At 48.6% G+C, this 22,961-nt stretch overlaps 1 protein-coding gene across 1 annotated transcript; it reads right to left on the bottom strand.

Annotated features, from left to right (window-relative positions):
* Positions 1–122: 122 nt before the first annotated feature.
* On the bottom strand, positions 123–22,606 carry LOC112588908 (formin-like protein 10). Its single transcript, XM_025300248.1, has 3 exons — positions 22,367–22,606; positions 275–590; positions 123–160 (listed from the first exon to the last, which is right to left on the bottom strand). Exons 1-3 carry the CDS (start codon positions 22,604–22,606, stop codon positions 123–125), a joined length of 594 nt encoding a protein of 197 aa, XP_025156033.1.
* Between the last annotated feature and the right edge of the window lie 355 nt (positions 22,607–22,961).

Genomic DNA, 22,961 nt, shown 5'->3' on the forward strand with positions numbered 1-22,961 from the left:
ACTTTAACTATTTTTATTTCGTTTCGCAGTGAAGAGCGACAATTTTCGCAGAGGAAAAAGTTGCTCCTTATTAAAAAACGCGTTGATTGAGCCTATTTTTATCGAATTCTAAGGCGGAGCCCCTAAACTGGATAATTACCTAACGATTGCACGTTTGATTCTGGAATGTAAAATATCACATAAAAATTAATTTATATCTGAATAAAAAATAACATAATTGAGAAATATGATAATAATTGAGAAATATGACGATAATTATGATAAATTATATTACCTATTTCAGCATCTAAAAATTGATTATTTGTATATAATTGTTTCTTCTTCAGTGATTTATTATCACTTTCAGTAAAATGTAACTTATGCGTTTCCTGTGTATGATTAAAATTTTCTTCTATATTTTCTATGTTTTCATTCAAATCTATTCCTCCTTGCGGTATATTTTCTAGGCCTGCTGCTTCTGGAGTAAGAAATTCCAATAATTCTTCTTCTATGAAAGAGAAAGAAATCTTTATCGGTGAGCCTCCACCTGTTCCTAAACTATAGTTTCTCTGTTTCGTTTCTGTTTTTAGAACATTTGTTTTCCAATCTTTCTATGTTTATAATTGCAAAACCCATTAAATTGTTATTTTATAATATGAATAGAAAAATTTGTATTTTATGACAAATAATATTAGGTGTAGTAAAAAGAAATCCATTATTTTTGCATGAAATTGAAGGCTTTAATTACCATAGTTAGAATGATCCTATTTAGGTCAAATATGCGCCGTTTTGTTCGATAACCTGTTTCCATTTTGAGGGTAATTTCATTATGCCTCTCTCATAGAAGCCCTCGTCCCTATTGGCAAAAAATTGAGACAGTCGATTTTCACAAGCCTCTCTTGAAGCGAATTTTGCACCAGCAAAATTGTTCGCCATGGACAGGAACAGATGGTAATCACTTGGTGCCAAGTCCGTACTATAAGGTGGATGCATAAGAATCTCCCAACCAAGCTCCTGAAGCTTCTGGTGAGTCACTATCGATGTGTGTGGCCTGGCGTTGTCCTGATGGAACACAATTCCTCTCCTATTGGCCAAAGCTGGCCGCTTCTGGGCCATTGTTTCCTTCAGACGGTCCAATTGTTGACAGTACAGTTCCGAGTTGAGAGTTTTGCCGTAGGGGAGCAGCTCATAGTAGATAATTCCCTGCCAATCCCACCAAACACACAGCAAAACCTTCCTGGCCGTCAATCCTGGCTTGGCCACCGTTTCCGCTGGCACACCGCGATTCGACCACGACCGTTTTCGCTTGACGTTGTCGTAAGTGATCCACTTTTCATCACCAGTGACCAACCGCTGCAGAAATGGGTCGATTTTGTTGCGATTCAGCAGCGATTCGCAGATGGAAATTCGGTCCATGAGGTTTTTTTTCGTTAACTCGTGTGGCACCCATACATCGAACTTCTTTTTGTATCCAGCCTTATTCAAATGGTTCCAAACGGCTTTTTGTGCAATCTTTAGCTCTTGGGCAATCGAAACAGTGCTTACATGACGGTCGGACTCGACAATGTCCATGATTTTATCGATATCTTCGACAATTGGCCTTCCAATGCGTGGTGCATCTTTGACATCGAAATTACCGGAACGGAATCGACGAAACCAAAATTGCGCGTGATTGGCTGTTACAGTATCAGGATCATAAACACTATTCACATTTTCAGCCGCCTGGCTTGCGTTTTCGCCTTTATCGAAAAAAAACTGTAAAATATAGCGTATCTTCTCTTTGCTAGTGTCCATCTTTGACGCGCGCTCAAACAAAACTGAGTCAACTAATCACAAAACTGTCAGAAAAGTTTTTTTAGTACGAAATCTCATCTTTCTAACGCGATCTAGTGGAACCCGATCGGACTTATACAACGCGAGATACAAATAACTAAAGCCATTTATTGGAAAAATAATGGATTTCTTTTTACTATACCTAATATATATACTATATATGTATGTAATAATACTGTACTATATACGTATGTAATAATAAAGTATGCACTATATGTTAATGATAAATAATATATATGTATAGTATAATAACATATGTAGAATGAAAGTAAATCTTTAACCATTCTGCACCGGTTTTAACAGGACCAAACTTTGCTTCATTTATAGTGCGTGCCATGTCTTCTAATAGTTCTTGCTGAAATTATAGAATTATTTATGATACAATATTTTTTCTGAAAATATATAAATAATAATTACCATTTCTCTTCTACTTTCGCCTTTTCTGCGTAATCTTCCTTTAACCACTTCTGGGTGCAATTTCATCCACTGCAGTAACAGCACTTTCTGTTTGTGTTACATTCATTCTAATAAAATAATATTTAACATGAAGAAATATTATAAACAAACATTGGAATATTTAAAATCTATTATTTTACTCACATTGATATGCTCTTGGTACAAACATTGGTATTGTGCTCTATGGTAACAGGCCTGAGCAGTGCTGCGCAAATGTGCCCGCGCACACCACAGCATGCGAGGGGAAGCGTCCCCTCCATGCGCCTTCACGCACACAACGCTGCTGCTCCGCCTATCGATATGAAGCCTCGTCGCCTCACGCCAGCCTCGCCGAGCGAGAAAGAGAAAGAGAATGAGATAGAGAAAGAGAGAATGAGAAAAAGAAAGAGAATAATCTTCGCTCCTTCTCGGTCCTTCTCGCCCCGACTTAACTGCGTTAACGTGCGTCCGAGCGTATTTTGGCTTTCTCGGCGTAGATCTGAGTCGTAAGCGCGATTATGATATATCGTCGCTGCCGTGAAAAGATCCCCTATGTAAATTTTCTTATCAAATCAAGATGTTTACATCAATATACTATATGTATAATATATTCACAATTTTATTCTACATATAATGACACACGTATGTTACAATCAGAAAACATGCACATAGACTTTTTTACGGCAGCGACGATTTTTGACAAAATATGAAATAAATATAATGCGAAAATTTAATATAACGTGCCGGTACGTCGCCCGAAGCGAAAGTAACATACTGGCAATTTCCTAACGAACGTTCTAAGTCTTTATAAGAAACTTTTAAGCCGTTCGTTTCATGGATGTTATGTTCATGGAATGAATGCGGAACTGATATTATCTCTTGAAGTAGCTGTAGCACTATGAAAGCAATAGTGCTAAGAGAAGTTTATGCAACGTGTAAATGTTTATCAAATGGCGTTGACGGCGTTAATTAGTTCTTGATGCGGATCCAAGTCGCGGACATGACAATCATCTATACGACTATGTTAACCTACTCATAATAAAAACCACCGTTGAAAACTAAAGCTAATAGCCGTTTACAATTTGCAATGTACAAAAGAGGATAGCCACTCTTTGCCAGCAACGTGAACGGAATCAAGCCTTAAAAATAGCAGATATTTTTGCATGTTTTATTATGATCACGTTTAATGAAGTCTAAAAAATAGGAGATATTTGTATGTCTTATTGTTATAACGCTAAAATCAGTAAAAAAAACTGTTTTCATACATGCGATAGTATGCATTATGCAGAAGAAGTGACATGAAAGCGTGTCAATAAATTTAAAAAATGCAAGTTCACATTACTGCTCGATGGAAACCGCGGGAAGGTGGTGGTTTCTTCCATCAGGAGGAAATGTAAAACAATTATCTAATAAGACTCTTTTAATAGAGAAACATTAGATAATGTTTTACATTTCCTAAGGAATTAGGGAAGGAGTGAGGGAAAAGATGCGAAAGCTATAATTAAAACAATTGCATGCAAGCGTTCAACAAACAGTAACAACTAACATTAAAATAACTACGAGAACAATAATCTATACAGATGTAAACAAAACAATTACTGTCGTATTTACAGTTGCCAGAAAGCATGCATGTGCAACTTGTTCTTATGAAATGTGTAGTACGTAGTGAAAAGCAAGATGTAACGCGTACATTTCTTTTTCCCTGCCAAAGTTGCTTGTACATATTGCATGTGTGAGTAATAACAAAATCCAAAACTCTGCGTAGAATCGGAGCGCGAATGCTTCACAGACAAACTTTGGTCAATACATATGAGGATATTTAACAGGGTTTGTCCAGACGACGTTGTCTTGCGTCACAGTTCCTGACTGTTCAGAACCTAGTTCAGTCACAGTTCAGTGACTGAACTAGGTTCATAGGTCATAGTGAATGAACACAAGTGTGTTATTTTTGCTATCACAAGGAAAACTATGTAGAATATATAATAATACGCAGACAAATTCTTTACATAATCATACTTATTTCTTTTAGCATGAATAAAAATGATCAATGCTAACATGATAAGTGTATATCGCAATTGTACGTGTACGTGTAAACATACACACACACATACACACGTATACCAATGATGTCAAAACCGAACAATTCGTGAAAATTTTTTATTGATCGCAATTGTACGCAAAGACGAAAGAGAAGTACATGGGTCTTCGCGGGTATCTCGTCATATTAATTTTCTATGAGCTGATAAACAGTTGTTCTCCGATATTTACAAGTTACGCTTGTCCGCAGCTTGTTCGGTTTTGACATCATTGGTATCAGTGATGCGAATTTGGTAACGGCCTTGCACGAGGATTCTCCCCTCCCCCTATGCACGCACACAGCCAGCTCGGTCAATCCGTGTGAGCCACGCGATCGGCAATTGTCCATGCGCCGAGCGAGCGAGCGAGAGAGAGAGGGAGAGAGAGAGAAAATATAATTCCCTCCTTGTCGCTCTCGTTCTCGGTCAGCGAGCCTAAAGCTAAGACTCCATGCATGCAGTGAGCTCCGGCAAACGGCTGCGGTGACCAATCAGGAGACAGACGCATGCCGGAGCTTGCCGCAACCGGACTTGCGCCTCCCTCCTGATTGGTCACCGCAGCATTTGCCGCAGCTCACCGCATGCATGGAGTCTTAGCTTAATTCTTTCTTGCCCATAATCTGAATCGCGGGCGCGAATGTCTCTCTCTCTCTCTCTCTCTCTCTCTCTCTCTCTCTCCCCCCCCTCTCTCCCTCTCTCTCTCCCTCTCTCTCTCTCCCTCTCTCTCTCTCCCTCTCTCTCTCTCTCCCTCTCTCTCTCCCTCTCTCCCTCCCTGTCTCTCTCTCCCTCTCTCTCTCTCCCTCTCTCTCTCTCCCTCTCTCTCTCTCTCTCTCTCTCTCTCTCTCTCTCTCTCTCTCTCTCTCCCCCTTTCCTCTCTATGACAATACTAAAAGTTTTGTCTATTCGACGCACCGAAATTATTACAAATAATATTTTATTATTAATAATATTATTATTTGTAATATATATTATTTGTAATATTATTATTTGTAATTTTATTTGTAATTGTATAATAATGTTACAAATAATACAAATTTTTACAAATTTTATTATTTGTAAAAATTTATATCATTTGTAATATTATTTGTAATAGTATTAGTAATATTCGGCGCCAAGAAAATGAAATATATTTTATTAATTATTTTGCGGAGTCGGGCAGATTCACAGGTTTGATTATTGGACTGTTTAATAATATTTTAAGAATAATTTTAAGTTATACAAGGATGTAGTATGAAATATGAAAGAATATTGTGTGACGTGGCGGCCGCGAAGGCGCCCGTCATAGTGCGAACCCTCGGTCCTTACGCGAGGTTTGCGGGGGGAGGAAAGAATATCGCGCGAGAATTGCGGGGGGGAGGAGCCGCATTGCCCCCCCGTATTAATTGGTATTAGTAATAGGAGCGCGCAGGTGTGACGGTCCCGCGTCCCCGAGCTTTGTGCCCCTGGACCTCCTGCGCCGCCCATCAAGACCGAAGGAGCCCGAGGGGAGAAGAGGACGTCACCCATCGCCCGGACCGCCACCTCAGGTGACTGCTCCTCCTTATATCTCTTATTACCAATTCCCGTATCGCTTTAAAGGATTCTCGCTGCCGTTTCCGTTGTCCACAGGCCCGTAGGAATATCAAGCAAGGCTATCGTCGCTCCCGTGCTCGAAGTGTGATCGCAGGCGAGACAAAGCCGGCCTAGGCGACACGACAGCGGGAGCGCGAGCGAGAGAGAGAACGCGCGAGAGTGAGACCGAGACCCGTTCCGCGGATCGACAACAAAGATCCGCGGAAGGATTCCCGTATTGGGAGATGAAACGAGGAACGGGGAGAGAAGCGTAACGAAACACAACAATGAAGAAAGGAGAGACACTGTTTTTGGGAGAAAATGAAAGAGCAAACTCCAGTTTTAGCTCTCTCTTATTTCATCACTAGTCAGTCCGTTGTCGACTAGCACGGATCTTTATCGGAAATCACAGTGACACAGAATTATTCTATACCGCTATCAAGAGCTGAAGTTGGTGCCACGCTCACCGAGAGTTACCGTTGGTGGCTACGTTGCGTAGGAGCGAGCGGAAGAGGGGGAGCGAAGGACCACGCCGGTGGGATGTTCCCGACTGTGTAAGACCGTCCACCTGCTTTACTATTTCGGTGTCCCGTGCGTACCGTATCTCGATTTATTTGTCGGCATAGAGCAAGGCTCGAATCCGCAAGAGCCAACAGCGGAGTGTATCGTATCGAGGAGTCGGCCCGTTCCGATTCCCGTCCTAATAAAAGTGAGAGAATATAAAAGCGCCGTGGTAATTTTGCATTTTCCCGATCACTTCCCGGATTCCCGATCGAACCCTCCCGTCTACCGACTCTAAATACCGAGGAGCTACCGGTCCCGTCGAATTCGCATGTCTCAGCCCTTTGGTAGTATGTCGTTCGTGTTGGTGATCGGTGCAGCCCGCTGCACTTGGCGCCCAACCACTTTTGTGTGAGTGCGAACGGCCGGGGCGCGTGGACCGACGGCAGTTTGCCGACGGCGAGCAGAAATCGCGTCGCAATTGTAACAGAATCAAGAAGTACGAAATGAAACCTCTTTGCTTTTATTACAATATCCTGTAAGTTAATAAATATTTTTCATACAGTATTAAATAATCTTCAAAAACAATTACACCCGTGAAATTTTCTATCTGCGCGAAAAAAAATTCATAAAATATATTTGTTTCGTCGCTCTAAATGAGAAAACTCTCAGAACAATGTCATAGTTGTTCAGTGCACTACTCAATAAAAATATAATAATACTATGTTTGTATGTGTGAAGAATATTTGTTAACTTACAGGATATTGTAATAAAAGCAAGGAGGTTTTATTTCGTACTTCTAAAGGCAAGACTTATTAACGGCTAAAGACATATTCGAATCGATCTTGCCTTATTTGGTCGGATCAGTGATCGGTCTTGCCTTAACTTCTAAGCCGCATAACTCGGAAAGTACTCAATGAAATGTAACTTCGTTAGAGTGTTTTGGAAAGCTCTCGAGATAAGCTACAAGAATATGTAATAAAAAATTGTAGTTTCTATTTAAAAAAAACAATGACTTTGGCCTGATTTTAACAAGGTCACTCAAGATCAAGTCCACATTTCCGTCATGTGTCGTCCTTCAAGCCATGCAACTTTCGTTCGAAAAATTTTTTAATAAAATAACAAATTTTTACAAATAAAATTTACCATTATTTATTAAAACACTGAGTTATATATTTATTTTACTTGTTATTGTAACAAATTAATTATTATAACAATGCAATAAAAAATATTTAATACAAAAAATCTTGGTGCGGCTGCACCAAAAACTATATCGAACTAAAACTTGATTAATACATACATGACAGCATTTTTATTATAATAAAATATTGTTGTAAATTCTCTTTATACATATAAGGTATAATGTTTTATTTAAGTTTATATAGTATTATAATAAATAAATTATAAACCTTCACTATAGAATATATTATTACCACACCCTCGGGGTGTGGTAGTGTGGCATCGGTGATGGTGATAAGGCCTCACGTATGCACTACTGCAGGACTGGAAGACCCCCGCAGCTGGTCGTCCCTGCGCCTCGACCGGTCCTCTAAAGGGTGTATACGGACACACGATACCGCATTCAGAAGTAGTTTGGCTGGCACGTGCCTAAAGGCACGACATTTACGGTGCCGGGGTTGCATGCGGGATGGATGAGGTCCACCACCCACCATCCATCATGCGATCAATGGTACAACACCTAGTGTCCGGGAAGCCTGGGGCACACAATCGGGGGTGGTCCATCCGGGAGGGAGTACCTTGGTGTTTGGCGGCTGGAGATAGTCGGCAACGGGGAACACGCAGGTGGCATGCAACCTGATCCGTCAGGCAAAAGCCGTCGAGCACTGGGGCCCTCTCGGAAGGGATCGCCGTCAATTGTGCCAGGTTACTGGTCATCGGGTGGGAGAGGGGACCAAAAATGTGTCCCCTTTTTTCTCCCCCATGGACGCCACCTTGTCGTGGTGGGGGAGCTTGCGCGTCTCAATGACGTACAGGGCTGTATCGGCGGGGGTTTCGATCCCTAGCAGGTTTTACCATGCCGGGATGGCCTGTACGGAGGGACCAGACTAAGAGCGTCCGTCTTCACTCTTGGAGGAGCAGCTGCCTCCAAGTTTTATAGGGTCTGGAGGACCGTAATTGTACGATCCAAAAGTCCCTACAGCGCGGGCAGATCGGGCTCGTGAGCCAGGTGATGGCGACCGATCTAGGGGAAGGAAAACCCTGATTGTAAACCCGTACTTGCCAGGATGTATAACCTAGCATAATTGCGAGGGGCCGGGGTGTTTCGGCACTCTGGTACAGGGGACTCAGGCAACCCCGGCAGACCCTAGTCTATTACACCGTAACCCTAGGTCATGTATCTGGGGCCGGGGGGATCTTGCCTTAATTGGCCGGACCGCGAGGCAGGTCCTCTATAAAATACCACGTAATCCTACGGTTGAGACATGCCACGCCTAAGGGATGAATGGCAGGTGCGTGACCTGTCGCCAGTGGTTCCTCACTTGAGGCACCTGGCGAACCCCAGGGACATGCTAGCCTTACCCCGGGTAATGCGGGGTCTCTACCCGGGGTCGATGCCCACTTCCCGCCGTACTCGTGGGACCAAGAATGATCTCAAATATTAAAAACAAAAAACCAACCTCCGAGCTTACGGGCTCAGAGTCCCGTACAGGCAGGTGTAGCAACCCACTTCAGGACTTACCACCTGCTTCGGCAGGTAATTTTTTGGAAAAGGTAGGGAGAGGAGAAAGAAGGATGGGGAGAGATCAGCAGGCGGGCGCCATCTCCCCACCCCCCGGGGAGAGAGAGCTGGTGGACCTCGGAGGACTAGCCTCCGAGGGGTCATCTGAAGAGGGTTTTCCATCCCCCTCAACAGAGGCTGGCGACAGCAGCCGGGAATTCCGTCCTGACCGCGGGACTGGAATAGTGAGCCCGTCGGATAAGGAGACAAGGGCGACCCAACGAGGGACGTGTAAGTTCCTGGGGTCCGGGGTCTCCGTGGGCCAAGGGACCTCGGTACCAAGGGCTAACCGGCCAGGCCCCCTCTCGTCGAAGAGGGAGCCCGCCCCCAACATGAAACGGGGGACCCTCACGGAAGTGAGGGAGGGGAACAAGAGAGCCAAGGGGGGCTGAGGCATCGGGTTGGAGGACCGGCGGAAAGCCTGTCATCCGATCCGATGTCATTCTTTCGCAGGGCTCAAGGATCCCCGTACGGAGGTGCACAGTCGCCCTTGAATCGAAGGTGGTCCAACCCTCAGAATCAAGAGCGACCAGCGAGGGAAGCATGGCGGCCCAGACGTCTACCCAGGAGAGGACCAGGGGGGTTGTAAGGCCCAATAAGACCTCCATCCTGAAGGTTACTCGGGTGGTGGCAGCTGCTGGAGCAGCCACTACAAAGGGGGAGATAGAAGCCTCCAGGAGCAACGGAGGAAAGAAGCGGGCCAGGGTAGTGAACATCACCACCAGCAACAGCGGCGGATCATCAGTCGCGGTGGTAGGGAGAACTACTCCCTCCCTGATACCCGCCCCCAAGAAACGAGGCCGACCGGCCACCACATTCAAGGAGGTGGATATCAGAGAGAGAAAGGAGAAGGAGGCTAAGGAGAGAAAGGAGAAGGAGCTCCTTAGGTTGGAGAGGGAGGCCTGGGACCTCCTTGACAGGGGGATGTATCGATCTATGGATGATACGCGCCCTGCCGAGGAAGTCTATAGGGACCCCGCCTCCGCCGAGCTCCTGAGGGGTGCCAGGGCATCAGAACTGGCCTCGGAGGTGGGCTGCGCATTAGGCGCGGTTAAGATGATAGCGCGGAGGTCCCGGACCTTGAAGACCACGTTCGTAGGCCTCATCAACCGCGCAGTGGCCACCTCCGAGGCGGTGATGGCCACCCTAATTGCGAGGGTGGCAGTATAAGAGGGAGAGGGCGAAGGATCCTCCGCCCTCAAGAAGGAGATGGAGGGGTTGAGGGAGGAGAATAGGAGGATGAGGGTCGAGATGAGGCGGCAGGCTGAAGAGCTGAAAGCTCTAAAGGCTGCCCCGTCGAGCCTCGGCCTCCGTGAGTACCCCCCTCTCCCCTCCAGTTTGAGTTCCAGGAGGAGGAAGACATACGCGGATGCCACCGGGGGCTCCACGTCGACAGAAGACGAGCTCAGAGATGCCCGGACCTTGGAAAGAAAGAGGAGGAAGAAGAGGAGGACGACGAAACCCTCTCCACCTCTCCTCTCGGGAGAGGAGGGAAGGAAGGTAGGGAGAGGGGTTTCCTCCGAGGAGACACCGCCGTACAACGACAATCTCCCGGAGGAGGCCCCTCCCGCATGGTGGAGACCGGCGGGGGCAGAAGGGGCCCTTGATGCCGCCTTGGGCGCGCCGGGCCCTTCTTGTGGCGTCGGTGCGGGGATGGATCACGTTAGGGTGGTGGCGGCCCGCATCGACGTTGAGAGAAGAGGCAGCTGCGCGCCTGGGGCGGTGGGGGCCTCGATGCCAACGCCGGCCCCCAGGAGAAGCACGCCAGCCCCGGAGAGGATCCAGGCCCAGGTTCCACCATAGCCAAGGGAACCGGGACAGAGGAGCGAATAATTGGCGAGGAAGAAGAGAAGGGAAAAGGAGAAAAGGAGGAGGAAGAAGAAGAAGGAACGGGAGAGGGCAAAGGGCCTTCCACCAGGACCCCAGGCTGGGAATCCAGGAACCCAGGCTCGACAGGAGCCGGCGATGGAAGTCTCAGCGAAGAGGATACAGGAGTGGGCCCGCCACCCTGCGGAAAAAGGACTTCTTAACGCCATCATCCCGGGAGCCAACCAGACGCAGGCCGGGGAGGAGGTCACCTGGGCAATGGTGACCGGGAGAGGGAAAAAAGAAGACCCAGGGGGAGGCGAAGGGAGGATCCCAAAATCCTCCCACAAAGGTAGGATTTGGGAGGGGGACGCAGACAGCGGGACAGGGCAGGCCGAAGCCACCGAAATCGGCAGCGGTAACAGTCAAATGCCCCGAAGGCCGCTATCATGAATTTATGGCTGAGGCCAGGCGCCAGATTCTACCTAAGGACCTGGGGATCGAAGGACCCCTAAGTATCCGGAAGGCCCTGAGTGGGGCCGTGATGGTAGAGGTGCCTGGCCTCAAATCAGGACCTTCCGCCGACCGGCTTGCGGGGGAACTCCGCAACCTGGCGGCGGAAAAGGGCCCCGGTTTTCGGGTCCAGAGGCCGGAGAAATTCGCAGCGGTGCGATTATCCGGTCTGGATCCGACAACCGGGGCCGACGAGGTGGCGGCCGCAATAGCCCGCTCTAGGGGATGCGCTTCCGCGGAGGTATCCGCGGGAGGAATGAGTGTCTCCCAGCGGGGCGTGGGGGCAATAGTGATGCGGTGTCCGTGGGCGGCGGCCGCGAAGGTCGCCGCTGCGGAGCGGGTCCCGGTGGGGTGGACCCGTGCCGGGGTGACGGCGCTGCCCGCTCGTGCACAGCTGTGCTTCCGCTGCCTAGAGCGGCGGCATGTGCGTGAGCGGTGCACTAGCGCCGTCGACCGCAGCGGTCTCTGCTACCGCTGCGGTAGCCCCGGCCACCGCGCCAAGGGCTGCACGGCGGCGGCCAAGTGCCCTGTTTGCGCTGAGGCGGGCAGGCCCTCCGGTCATAAGATCGGAGGGCCGGCCTGTAAGCCCTCTCCCAAGAAAAGAAAGAGAGGAGGGAAAGGGAAAGAAGGAGAGAAGAAGGCTGGAAAGGGAGGGGTCGAAACGGGGGATGCCCGAACCCCCGCGGAGAACCCCCCCCAAACAGTAGTTACAGGAAGTGGGTGTCGGTCTCGACACCCCCCTGACGAGGGATCCTGTGGAAGAGGAAAGAGTGGAGGCGGCACGACCACCGTCGAAGAACCAGGAGGATGACGAGGTGGCCTCGATGGTGGTGATGTCACAGGAGTGGGGAGAGGAGCGGCACGGATGGGACTCATCCTCCTCCTCCCAAACGCAGATGTAAACGGCACCCCTCGGAAGGAAGAAGAGGCCGGAGGCGAAAACGAGGGACCAGCCGAAGGAGTCAGACGAGGACCCCGGAATCGCCAGGAGGGAGAAGGTGAGGAGGGTTGACTCTGGAAAGGAGAAACCCCCAACACACTTTGAAGGGGAGTCGGTGGGAGTGTCACCCCCGACTCCCCAATTAGAGATAGCCCCCCCCACACTCCCCAGGGGAGGGGACGATCTAGGTAGGGACCCCCAAGCTTCCGCGCAACATGAGGAACCCGCGACTGAGGCCACTAAAATCGAGGTCAATACCCCCTCAGGGGAGACCGAAGCGGCTAAGCCAACGGAGGTCTCCCAAGAGGAGGTGGAAGTAGGTAGCCCGGAGCAAGCGGCGAAGGCTTAGCTCCTCCGGGTCCTACAGGCCAACCTCGGCACTGGCACCCGAGATCAGGACCTGTTTTCAAACAGGGTCCTAGAGCTGGGTGCCGGGCTGGGGGTGGCCACCGAGCCGCACTACGTGCCGCCGAACAATCCGGGCTGTTTCGGCAGTAGTGACGGCTCGGTAGCCATGGTGGCAAACCCCGCAGCGGGGACCCCTTCCTGTGAGCTCAGGAAAAAGGGGTCCTCGTTTGTGGCGGTCGACTGCGAGCCCATCACGGTGGTGGGGGTTTACCTCCACCACCGGAGAAACAAGCAAGGTCTGGGAGACCCCGCCCGTGTTAAGAGAGTCCTAGACGGGATCGGGGAGGTGGTGAGCAGATGCCACCCCCGACCCGTCGTAGTTGCCGGGGACTTCAACGCCCACTTGGAAGGGTGGAGGTGCAGTCCCCGGCAGAGGGACCTTCGGGGCGAGGCTCTTATAGACTGGGCAGCGGGGCTGGACCTCTTGCTAATGAACAAGGGGTCGGCCAGCACCTGTGTGCGGCTGAAGGGGGAGTCGGTCATTGATTTGACCTGGGCGACCCCTTCAGCCGCCCGGTTATTCCGGGAGTGGATGGTGGAGGTGGAGGGCGAAACACTATCGGACCACCGGTACATAGTGGGCCCTCCGCCTCCCCAGACCTCTATAGGTGCGGGCCCCCCGCTGCCCCGGGGAGGGGGACTTTCCCCTCCCCAGAAGATGGGCTCTCAGTCGACTAGACGCGGACAGGTTCAAGGCGGCCATTCTCGTGGCCACCTGGAACTTCGAGAAGGATCCAGGTGAGTGGGCCCTCAGCCCCCAGAAGGGGGCTGAGGAATTAGTGGGTGTAGTGGCGTCGGCTTGCGACGCCGCGATGCCCCAAGCCCACCCCCGCCGTCGCCGGGTAGTATACTGGTGGACGGAGGTGATAGCGGAACTCCGCGACTCCTCCGTGCATGCCAGGCGGTGTTTATACCGGACCCGGTGAAGAGGCAGGGATGTCACGAGGGCGAAGGAGGGCTACCTGTTAGTCAGGAAGGCCCTCCGAGTCGCCATCGCTGAGGCTAAGCGAGCAGCCTGGGAGCAGATGACGAGTTCCCTGAACAACGACCTGTGGGGGCGCCCGTACAAAAGGGTGATGAGTAAGACCCGCCCTTGGGCGCCCCCGCCGACGGAGTCGTTAGACAGCCAGACTTGAGGGGCTCCTTGACACCCTCTTTCCGAGGGTGGAGGGCCTCCCCAGGATCCCCGCCCCCGAAATGGAGGAGGGGGGCTGGGAAGAAGACTTGGCTGTGGGACTAGAGGAGCTCGTCAAGTCCAGGGGAAAACTCGGGGCCAAAGGGAAAGTCCCCGGCCCCAATGGGATCCCTGGCCGAGCCTGGGCTCTCGCCCTCGGTGACGAGAACCTGTCCGCGGCCTTACGCGGGGTTTTGAGCGGATACCTCAAGGAGGGAGTGTTCCCCCAGCTTAGAGGAGGGTCAAATTGGTCCTCCTCCCCAAGGAGGGCAAGACACCCGGGAGTGCGTCGGCCTACAGGCCGATTTGCCTGCTGGACGAGGCGAGCAAGATGCTAGAACGCATTATTGCCGACCGCCTCGTCCAGCACATGTCTTCGGAGGGGCCGGATCTCCACGACCGTCAGTATGGGTTCAGGTCCGGGAGGTCGACGCTGGACGCAGTCCAACAGGACCTGACCGCGACGGTCGTGGAGAGGGAGGGCGGGGTGTTGTTGGCGGTGTCCTTGGACATAAAAAATGCCTTCAACACTCTGCCCTGGCCGGAGATAGGACGGGCCCTCGAATACCACGAGGTGCCCGCCTATCTCCGGCGCATTTTGGCGGCCTATCTCGTGGACAGAGACCTCGCCTTCCCTAAAGAAGGCGGGGTTCAAGGTCGGCGTGCTATGGAACGCGGTGTTCCGCAGGGGTCGGTTCTCGGCCCCCTGCTATGGAACATCGCGTTCGACCGGATGTTGCGTACCCTCTTCTCCCGGGCTGCCGTAGCCCATCGTCTGCTATGCAGACGACACTTTAGTGGCGGCCGGGGGGAAGAGCTGGGGGGAAGCTCACCTCCACGCAGAGGCTGCTGTAGCATCGGTGGTGAGAACCATCGAGGACCTGGGTCTGAAGGTGGCGCCTCATAAGACTGAAGCCGTGTTCTTTCATGACGGCAGTCGGGGGGCGCCACCTGAGACCCGGGTCCTGGTCGATGGCGTCCGCATCCACGTCGGGCCGACGATAAAATATCTCAGCCTGACGTTGGACAGCCGATGGGATTTCGGCCCGCATTTTAGGGATCTGGCCCCCAGGGTGCGCGGGGCCGGACTGGCTGTAGCCAGTCTCCTACGCAATCTTGGGGGTCCAGGATGGAGGGCTCGCCGCCTATGCTCGACGGCCGTGCTGTCAATCGCCCTATACGGGGCGCCAATATGGGCGCCCCAGCTCAGTGCCTGCCGCGATGGCCTAAGCCGTATGCGGCAGGCGCTGAAACCAATGTATGTTAGGGCAATCAGAGGGTACAGCACAGTTTCGTATATGGCGGCGACCACCCTGGTCGGCTTCCCTCCCGTCGAGCTCCTCGCCGAAGAGTGAAGAGTCCTCTACTGGAGAATCAAGGAGCTCCACGAGGAGGGAGGCCTTAGGGCTAGGGACATGCGGGCCCTACAATCCCAAGCCGTGGCCTGTACCCACGAGATGTTGGCGGACAAACTGTCCGACCCACGGGAGTACGGGCGCGAGACGGCGGGGGCTGTCCGTCCCTGCCTGCCAGAGTTGGCAGGCAGGAGGGGATGCGGATTGTCCTACCATCTGGTGCAGATACTAACAGGCCATGGGTGTTTTGGCAAGTATCTGCACCGGATCGGGAAGGAGCTCACCACCAGGTGCCACCACTGCCCCGTGCTTATGGACACGGCGCACCACATCCTGGCTGACTGTCCAGCCTGGGAAGGGGAGCGCCGTGTCCTGGCCGGGGCAATGGCGTGGCACAGTGGGGAAACCTCGCTCCCGCGCATGGTTCAATCCATGTGCGGGAGCGAGGAAGGTTGGCAAGCGGCGGCCTCCTTCAGTAAGGACGTACTGTCCAAGAAAGAGGCCGCCGAGAGGGAGCGCCGACCACACTCAACCCGTCGTCGCAGACAACGACGGGGTGGTCGGCGGTCCATGGGGGGCCGAATTAGGCAGCGGGCCTGAGGTGACACCGGCCGAGGAAGCGGAAGGACCCCCGAACCTAACCGACTAGCGAGGGTCCAAGCCCACCTCGGCCGCCTCGGGCCCGCCTCCGTCGGCAGGGGAGATCCGGCTCTTCCTCCTCTTAAAGGAGGAAGATGGATCCCCCCTGGCCACAGATATGGTAGGATAGGGGGAGTGGTACCCGTTTTGGGGGAGGGCCCACTCTCCCAGAAACCCTCCCTGCCTGCTTAACGTGGAGGGGGGGTAAGGGGTGAGGGCGGATACCCCCTCACCCCATAAGTGATACCAGAAGGCCAACCGGTCTATCTTAGATCGACCGCGACCGCGCCCTGGATTCCCTTTGCGGAACAGGGTGCGGTAACAGGTGGCGGGGGGCTCGATAAACGAGCCCTGGGGCCGGGATGTCGGGGAGGGAATACGGGAGTAGTTCCCCTGACTCCCCACATTTCCGGTCCGACAGGTAGACATCCCGCAGGGGTTTTAGTCGGTAAGAGTCCGACATAACCCCCGACCCCCCCCAAAGGGTCGGGGGTATCCATGATGGATTTCCCCTGCGTCAACAAAAAAAAAGGAATAACAATAATAATAACAATAATAACAAAAAGTTACAATAGATAATAAAATTGAGAACTACAAGAAAGCACTTGGCGTGCTCGTTCCTTCCGGACGTTTATTTTTCGAGCGCGCCAAGTGCTTTCTTGTAGTTCTCAATTTTATTATCTATTGTAACTTTTTGTTATTATTGTTATTATTATTGTTATTACTATTATTATTTTGTTATTATTATTTGGTTATTATTGTTATTTTGTTATTATGTTATTATTTATTATGTTATTTTGTTATTATTGTTATTATTATTTTATTATTGTTATTATTATTACTATTTTGTTATTATTTAAAAAGTTTTAAAATTGTCGAAAATATATATTTAATATTTTAAATTTATTATTTTAATTTTTAATTAATTTTTTATTATATTTATATTATATTTTCATTATTTGTTATTTTATAAATATAATATTCTTTAATTAATTTTATTTCTTTTGGATTAGTTATTATAATATATCAGGTGTAGTATTAGGAGCGCAAAAATGTTCTGAGCCCTAGATTTCATACTACTGAAACCACAATTTAAATTGCATTCATTTTCCCGCCCTCTTGCGGTTTTAAAGCAGTGACATTTGATCTTTCGAAACATCGTGCGATTTGGCGTTTGATGCACATAACCTTAAATTCAGCAGTGTTCACGATGGCAATAACAAAAGAGCATATTCGATTTTCCATCCACTTCGCGTTTCATCTGAAGAAAAATGCTGCTGAAGCCACTGAAATGATCTGTGTTGCATATGGAGAGAACGCTGTAAATTATGCTACGTGTAAAAGGTGGTATCAAAAATTTCGCCAAGGAGATTTCAGTCTTGAAGATGAACCGCGTGCTGGACGCCCTCAAAAGATTGAAACGGACAAACTGCAAGCATTGTTGGATATAAACTTTGCACAAACTGAAAAGGAGCTTGCAGAGCAACTTGGCGTTACGCGACAAGCCATTTCCACACGTTTACACGTGCAATGGGAAAAGTTCAAAAGGAAGGCAGATAGGTTCCGCATGCACTGTCCGAAGACAACAAAAATCGACGGCATAACACGGCACTCACTTTGCTTTCAAGGTTCCGGAAAAAGGATTTTCTGCACCAAATCATTACAGGTGATGAAAAGTGGATACTTTATGATAATCCGAAGCGTAAAAAATCATGGGTTGACCCTGGTCAACCTTCGACATCGACGCCAAAGACCAATATCCACATCAAGAAGGTTTTGCTTTGCATATGGTGGGATTGGAAAGGTGTATTGTATTACGAGTTGTTACAGCAGGGTGAAACAGTAACGGCAGATCGCTATCAGCAACAATTGAGTAATTTGAGCGATGCATTTGAAGAAAAGAGGCCATTTATTGGCAAAGGACGTCGTAAAGTGATACTGCTTCATGACAATGCCCGATGACATGTTGCGAAAGTGACTCAGGACCATATCTTTGCGTTAGGCTGGGAACTTCTCCCACACGCGGCGTATAGCCCAGACATGGCGCCTTCCGATTACTACCTATTCCGGTCTCTGCAGCATTTCTTGGCTGATACACATTTTATGACACTTGAAGAGATACGAAAATGCATTGATGACTTTATCGCCTCGAAGCCGGTGAACTTCTACCATTAGGGAATTCGCAAGCTGCCCGAAAGATGGCAAAAGATCATCGATGCAAACGGGAAATATTTCGTTGATTAATATAGTTTTGTTTGTTTTTAAATAAATTTTGAATTTTGCAAAAAAAGGCTCAGAACTTTTTTGCGCTCCTAATATATTTGCATCATTTAGTAAATAAAATAAATATTGTTGATTTAATCTATATTGTGGACGTTTTGAAGTTAAACGACATTTAATAAATTCGTAATCTTGTAATTTAACCTTTCTATTTTCATGTTGTCCATTAATTCCAAAAGGAAATAAATCCGGAAAACATAATAAATCTAATTTCTTTTCGCGATTATCTAAAGGTAAATCCCTCACTTTTAACATTTGATATAGTGCTGTCGCAGAAATATTTACTTTTTTTTCATATAGAGGATATATAGTATATTGTTCGTAATAACTATCATGTTCATCAATAACTTGAGTTAACATTGATACATTTTCATTGTCTAAACCAACGTCAATATCATCATCTTCTTTGTGTATTTCAAACTTCGGATCATTTAATTTATTTAAATAAAAGTCATTATGTGTATTTGGTAATATAATTTGAGAATACAATGGGTTATTTTCTTTTAACCATGTTAATGCTTCAAACACTTTTTTGACATTTACTATATCTTCCCAAATAATTTTAGATTTAGTTGGAATACCTCTAACTAAAATATCATATATAATTCATGTTTCATATTTATTGGATCAGTATAAGAACATATTTGATCCAATGTTTTCTGTAAAGGAATTGGCAAATGAAATGTTCTACCTTTAACCTTTTGTATCACTTGGCTTTGAGGCAACTTTTTATTATTAACAGTACCTGCTTTAAGAACAGTTTGAAATGCTTTAGCTCTTTGTATAAGAATCTTTTCAAATGTGTTTAAAGACGATATTATTTCAGGTACATCATGCACAACTAGATTTTTATTTAAAATACAACATGCAGGCATTATATTTTTACGAATTTTTTCTAAACAATAGATACATATATATTGCATATTAATATTTTGTTTTTCACTATGTGCTATTATATCTTTCCAAAGTAAATTGTTTATTAATATTTTAAGCTTGTTAATTTCACGAACATTTCTTCTATAACAAAGTCTTTTACATGAAATACAAACATTTCGAGGTATATCCATTGAACGTTTAGTCAGAGCACTAAATGCACAAGAATATTTAGAAATAATATCATCAACACTCATAATATTTTGTTTATTTTTATATGTTATTGTTTTCTCTTTTACTAAATTTGCAATTTTATTCAATGTATTTAAATCAACGGAAGATAATGCTCTATTTACATTTAACATTTTTTGATAATTATTTGTTAATTGATATATTAAACGTCTCATATATCTTACCTTCGGGAAATGAGGCGATAATAATTGTATTGGAAGAGACATTGCTTTACAAATAGTTGGGTCAATAAAACAACTATGTACATGTTCTAATTTTATATTTGAAATTTTTACCGTACATTTATTTATATTTTTTATTAATTTTGGTACATATCTTAAGGTACAGGAATTAATTGATTTTAGAAATTTTTGATATTGTGCAATAATACATGAATCAATTTTACAATATTCATTACATAACCATGACATTTTTGCTTTTGATGTTATTAAAGGTAATACATTAATAACTTGTCCCTCTACGTTTGTTATCAAACATTTAGATGAAATTATTTGATTATACGTGGATTCGCTAAAATAATTTTTAGATGAATTAGTATGTCTTGATTTTCCACATAAAGAGTCAATTTTTTCATCAAATGTGAAACATTTATCTGCAAGAGTCAAACATACTTCTGATTTATTTTTAAGTAAACACAAAATTTTTGAAATATTATTAATATGATCATTTCTATAACATATACACAAACGTACTATATTTTCAGCTTCAATTCTTCTTTTTATATGACACTTAATATTAATAGTTTTTGAAATATTTGTAATATAATTTTCCGTTGAACCAAAAGTTGTTATAGAATTCAAGAAACTACGAATTTTATCATATTTTTTAATAATATTTTTAACTGTTTCTAATTTTCTTAATGTATAATGATATTTAGTTTTTTTATAATATTTGCTATTAATATTTTACGTTCAAGATAATTATTATAAAATCTAATTTGTGTTTCTTGTTCCCGCTTTTTACAATAACGTGCACGTTTTTTACAACGTTCCTCTATATAGTTTTCATGATATAATTTACATTTTTTAGCGCGCATTTTTTCTATATTTTCTTTATAATTTTTTTGTCTTTTATAATTTTGTTGCACTTTTAATTGACTACTGATTAGAATTTATTATTTTTATAGTTTGATTGCGAATATTTTTATAATCTCGTGTCTTTTGTAACCTTTCTAATTTCTGTTTCTCAGTTTCTTTATTGTGCTTTATACGTTGATACGTTGCTTTTGCTCCTTTTGCTTTGTAACGGCCGAACTCCGCGGTTCGGTCGCTGCTACGCGTTTCGCGCGGATAAGGCTCGTCGGAGTCCGGGTTCGGTGAGGAGGAAAGCAGCGAGACGTTCGAGAGTAGTACGTTAGCTTTATTCTATATTTAATTTGATACAAGAGGTCGGCCCCGAAGGCGATGTCGCGGGTTGCGTTTGTAAGGCGCGTCGGTACGGTACGGTGCGGTGCGGTGAGCGGTGCGAGCGCTCGTACGAACGGATAGGCCGTGCGGAAGGCGGGGCCTATTGCGCGACGCGTGTCGATCGTAACGACGGTAACGGCGCGGTGTTCGGTCTCGCTTCGCGACGCTGGGCGTCTCGGACAATTATCGCCCAATACTCGCTTCGGAATTGCTCGCGTAAAAATGGTCGCCGGACCGGAGATTTCGATTCTCGGTCGAACGCACGCACGCGAGTCGCGGGAGACGCGAGATGATTTCGTCCGTCGGGGCCGAGGACTCTCGACAGAGAAGGCGTACGCACCTTCCCTTTTCCCTACGTTCGTGGAGGAAAGCGACCAAGTGCTGCGGACACTCAGCGGAGACGGCGAACACACCGTCCCGGGTTCCTGGTCGCTAGACGGATCGCCTAAAGGCTGAGTACGCTCAGCGGAGTTCGCCGACGGACGAACCCCTGACTCGAGGCGGCGGGTAAAGGCGAGATACTGTCGAGTACGCTCGACTGAGCACGCGTACACACGAGCCCAGGAAGACGGGAGACGGCCAAGTATCGAGAACGCTCGATCGAGACTGCGGACGCACAATCCCGTGTTCTTAGTCGCCGGTCGGGTAGTCGGAAAGCGGAAGGCAGAGCGAAACGGTCCGGATATTCTCTCTTTCGGCATACAAGCGTCTAGATCGAATCGGCGGTACGGATCGGTCTGGTCTCTAGGAGCTCGATCGCCGCCGTTTTATAGTTGTTCGCGCTACGATTGATACGGCGGCGATCGAGCGGCGCGCCTATCGGCGCGAGGCACGATGACGGCGCGTGATCGCGGCCGCGCGCGCTAGCGGCAGCGCGTGATCGCCGCGGCGCGCGATAGCGGCGGCGCGTGATAACGGCGGCGCGATCGTCTTCGTTAATTTATGGTGGCGCAAAGCGCCGTTCTTCGGCCCGACAGGTGGTCGGTCGGGCCGGTAGTAACGAGGTGCATCTGCGCCTCGTTACATCACCCCCCTAGCAGAGGGGTCGTCCGGTAGGCGGCGGCTGGACCGGAGCTGGCCGTCCGCGTGAAAGCGCAGCATCCAGCGTCCCTCAGGTGTTCGGAGGCGGTATCGACGGCTAACGTGACGGCCGCGTGGGGGACGAGCTTTTGGACCCCGGGCTCCACCTCGACGAGGACCGGCGGCGGTGGCCTCGGGCCGACCGGTCGGAGTATTTTCGGCGGTCGGACGGGGGTCGGACCCGAGGGTGGTCGCGTCGTCGGGAGGAGAGGCGTCCCTGCTGCTCGTTGCGGCGGCGGCGTCCGTTGCGGCGGTGGTGGCGGCCGTTGTGGCGGTGGCGGCGGCCGTTGCGGCGGTGGTCGTTGCTGCGGCGGCGGTCGTTGCGGCGGTGGCCGTTGCTGCGGCGGCGGTCGTTGCGGCGGCGGAGTCGTCGGCGGCCGTGTGGGGCGGGTGGTAGCCCTTGTCGTCGCTGCCAGCGTCTTGGGCTGGCGTCCTCGGCGCCCGGGTGGTGGGGGCAACGGAGCCGTAAGGATAATTGCCTTACGGCGCTGCGTCGTGTCGGACCGCTGTATCCGGTCCCCCTTGCCGGAACTTGGGGGTTCGGTGGCCTCGGCGACGGCGGCGGTGTGCTCGCTGGTGGTAGCGGCGGTGACGTCGGCAGTGACGTCGGCGGTGACGTTGGCGGTGACGTCGGCGGTGGCGTCGCTGGTGGTGGCGACGTCGACGGCGGCGGGGCGGCCGAGGCCCTCTCCTCGTCGTCGGAGAGGGCGAGATCCGTCCACAGGACGGTGAGATCCTCGATCTCGATTCCTCGGGGCTCGCTCATTGCTAGCTATTGTGCTTGCGTTTGCGCTTGCCAAAAACTTCTCGGCTTATCGCGCGGCGACAGCTCGAGAAGATGTGAGCTTTGCTGCTCGAGGCCGTCGTTTTATACCCCGGGCCGTTGTTTCGGTTTCCCCTTCCGGGTTGTCGACCTCCGCGTCCTGTGGCTTTTCGTTATTGTTACCCGACTTCAAATCTTGTATATGTATATTTCGCAACCACTTGCCGTTTTTAGCGCGGAGATCGACGATTACCGGCGAGATTATCTTCCGGATTTCGTACGGCCCGGAGTATTTTGGCGCGAGCTTGGCGTTAAAGCCTCGCGCTTTATCCGATAGGGGATGCTCGCGTCGCCATAC

This window comes from Harpegnathos saltator, unplaced genomic scaffold (genome assembly GCF_003227715.2).
Source record: "Harpegnathos saltator strain DR-91 unplaced genomic scaffold, Hsal_v8.6 scaffold107, whole genome shotgun sequence".
Classification (NCBI taxonomy): domain Eukaryota; kingdom Metazoa; phylum Arthropoda; class Insecta; order Hymenoptera; family Formicidae; genus Harpegnathos; species Harpegnathos saltator.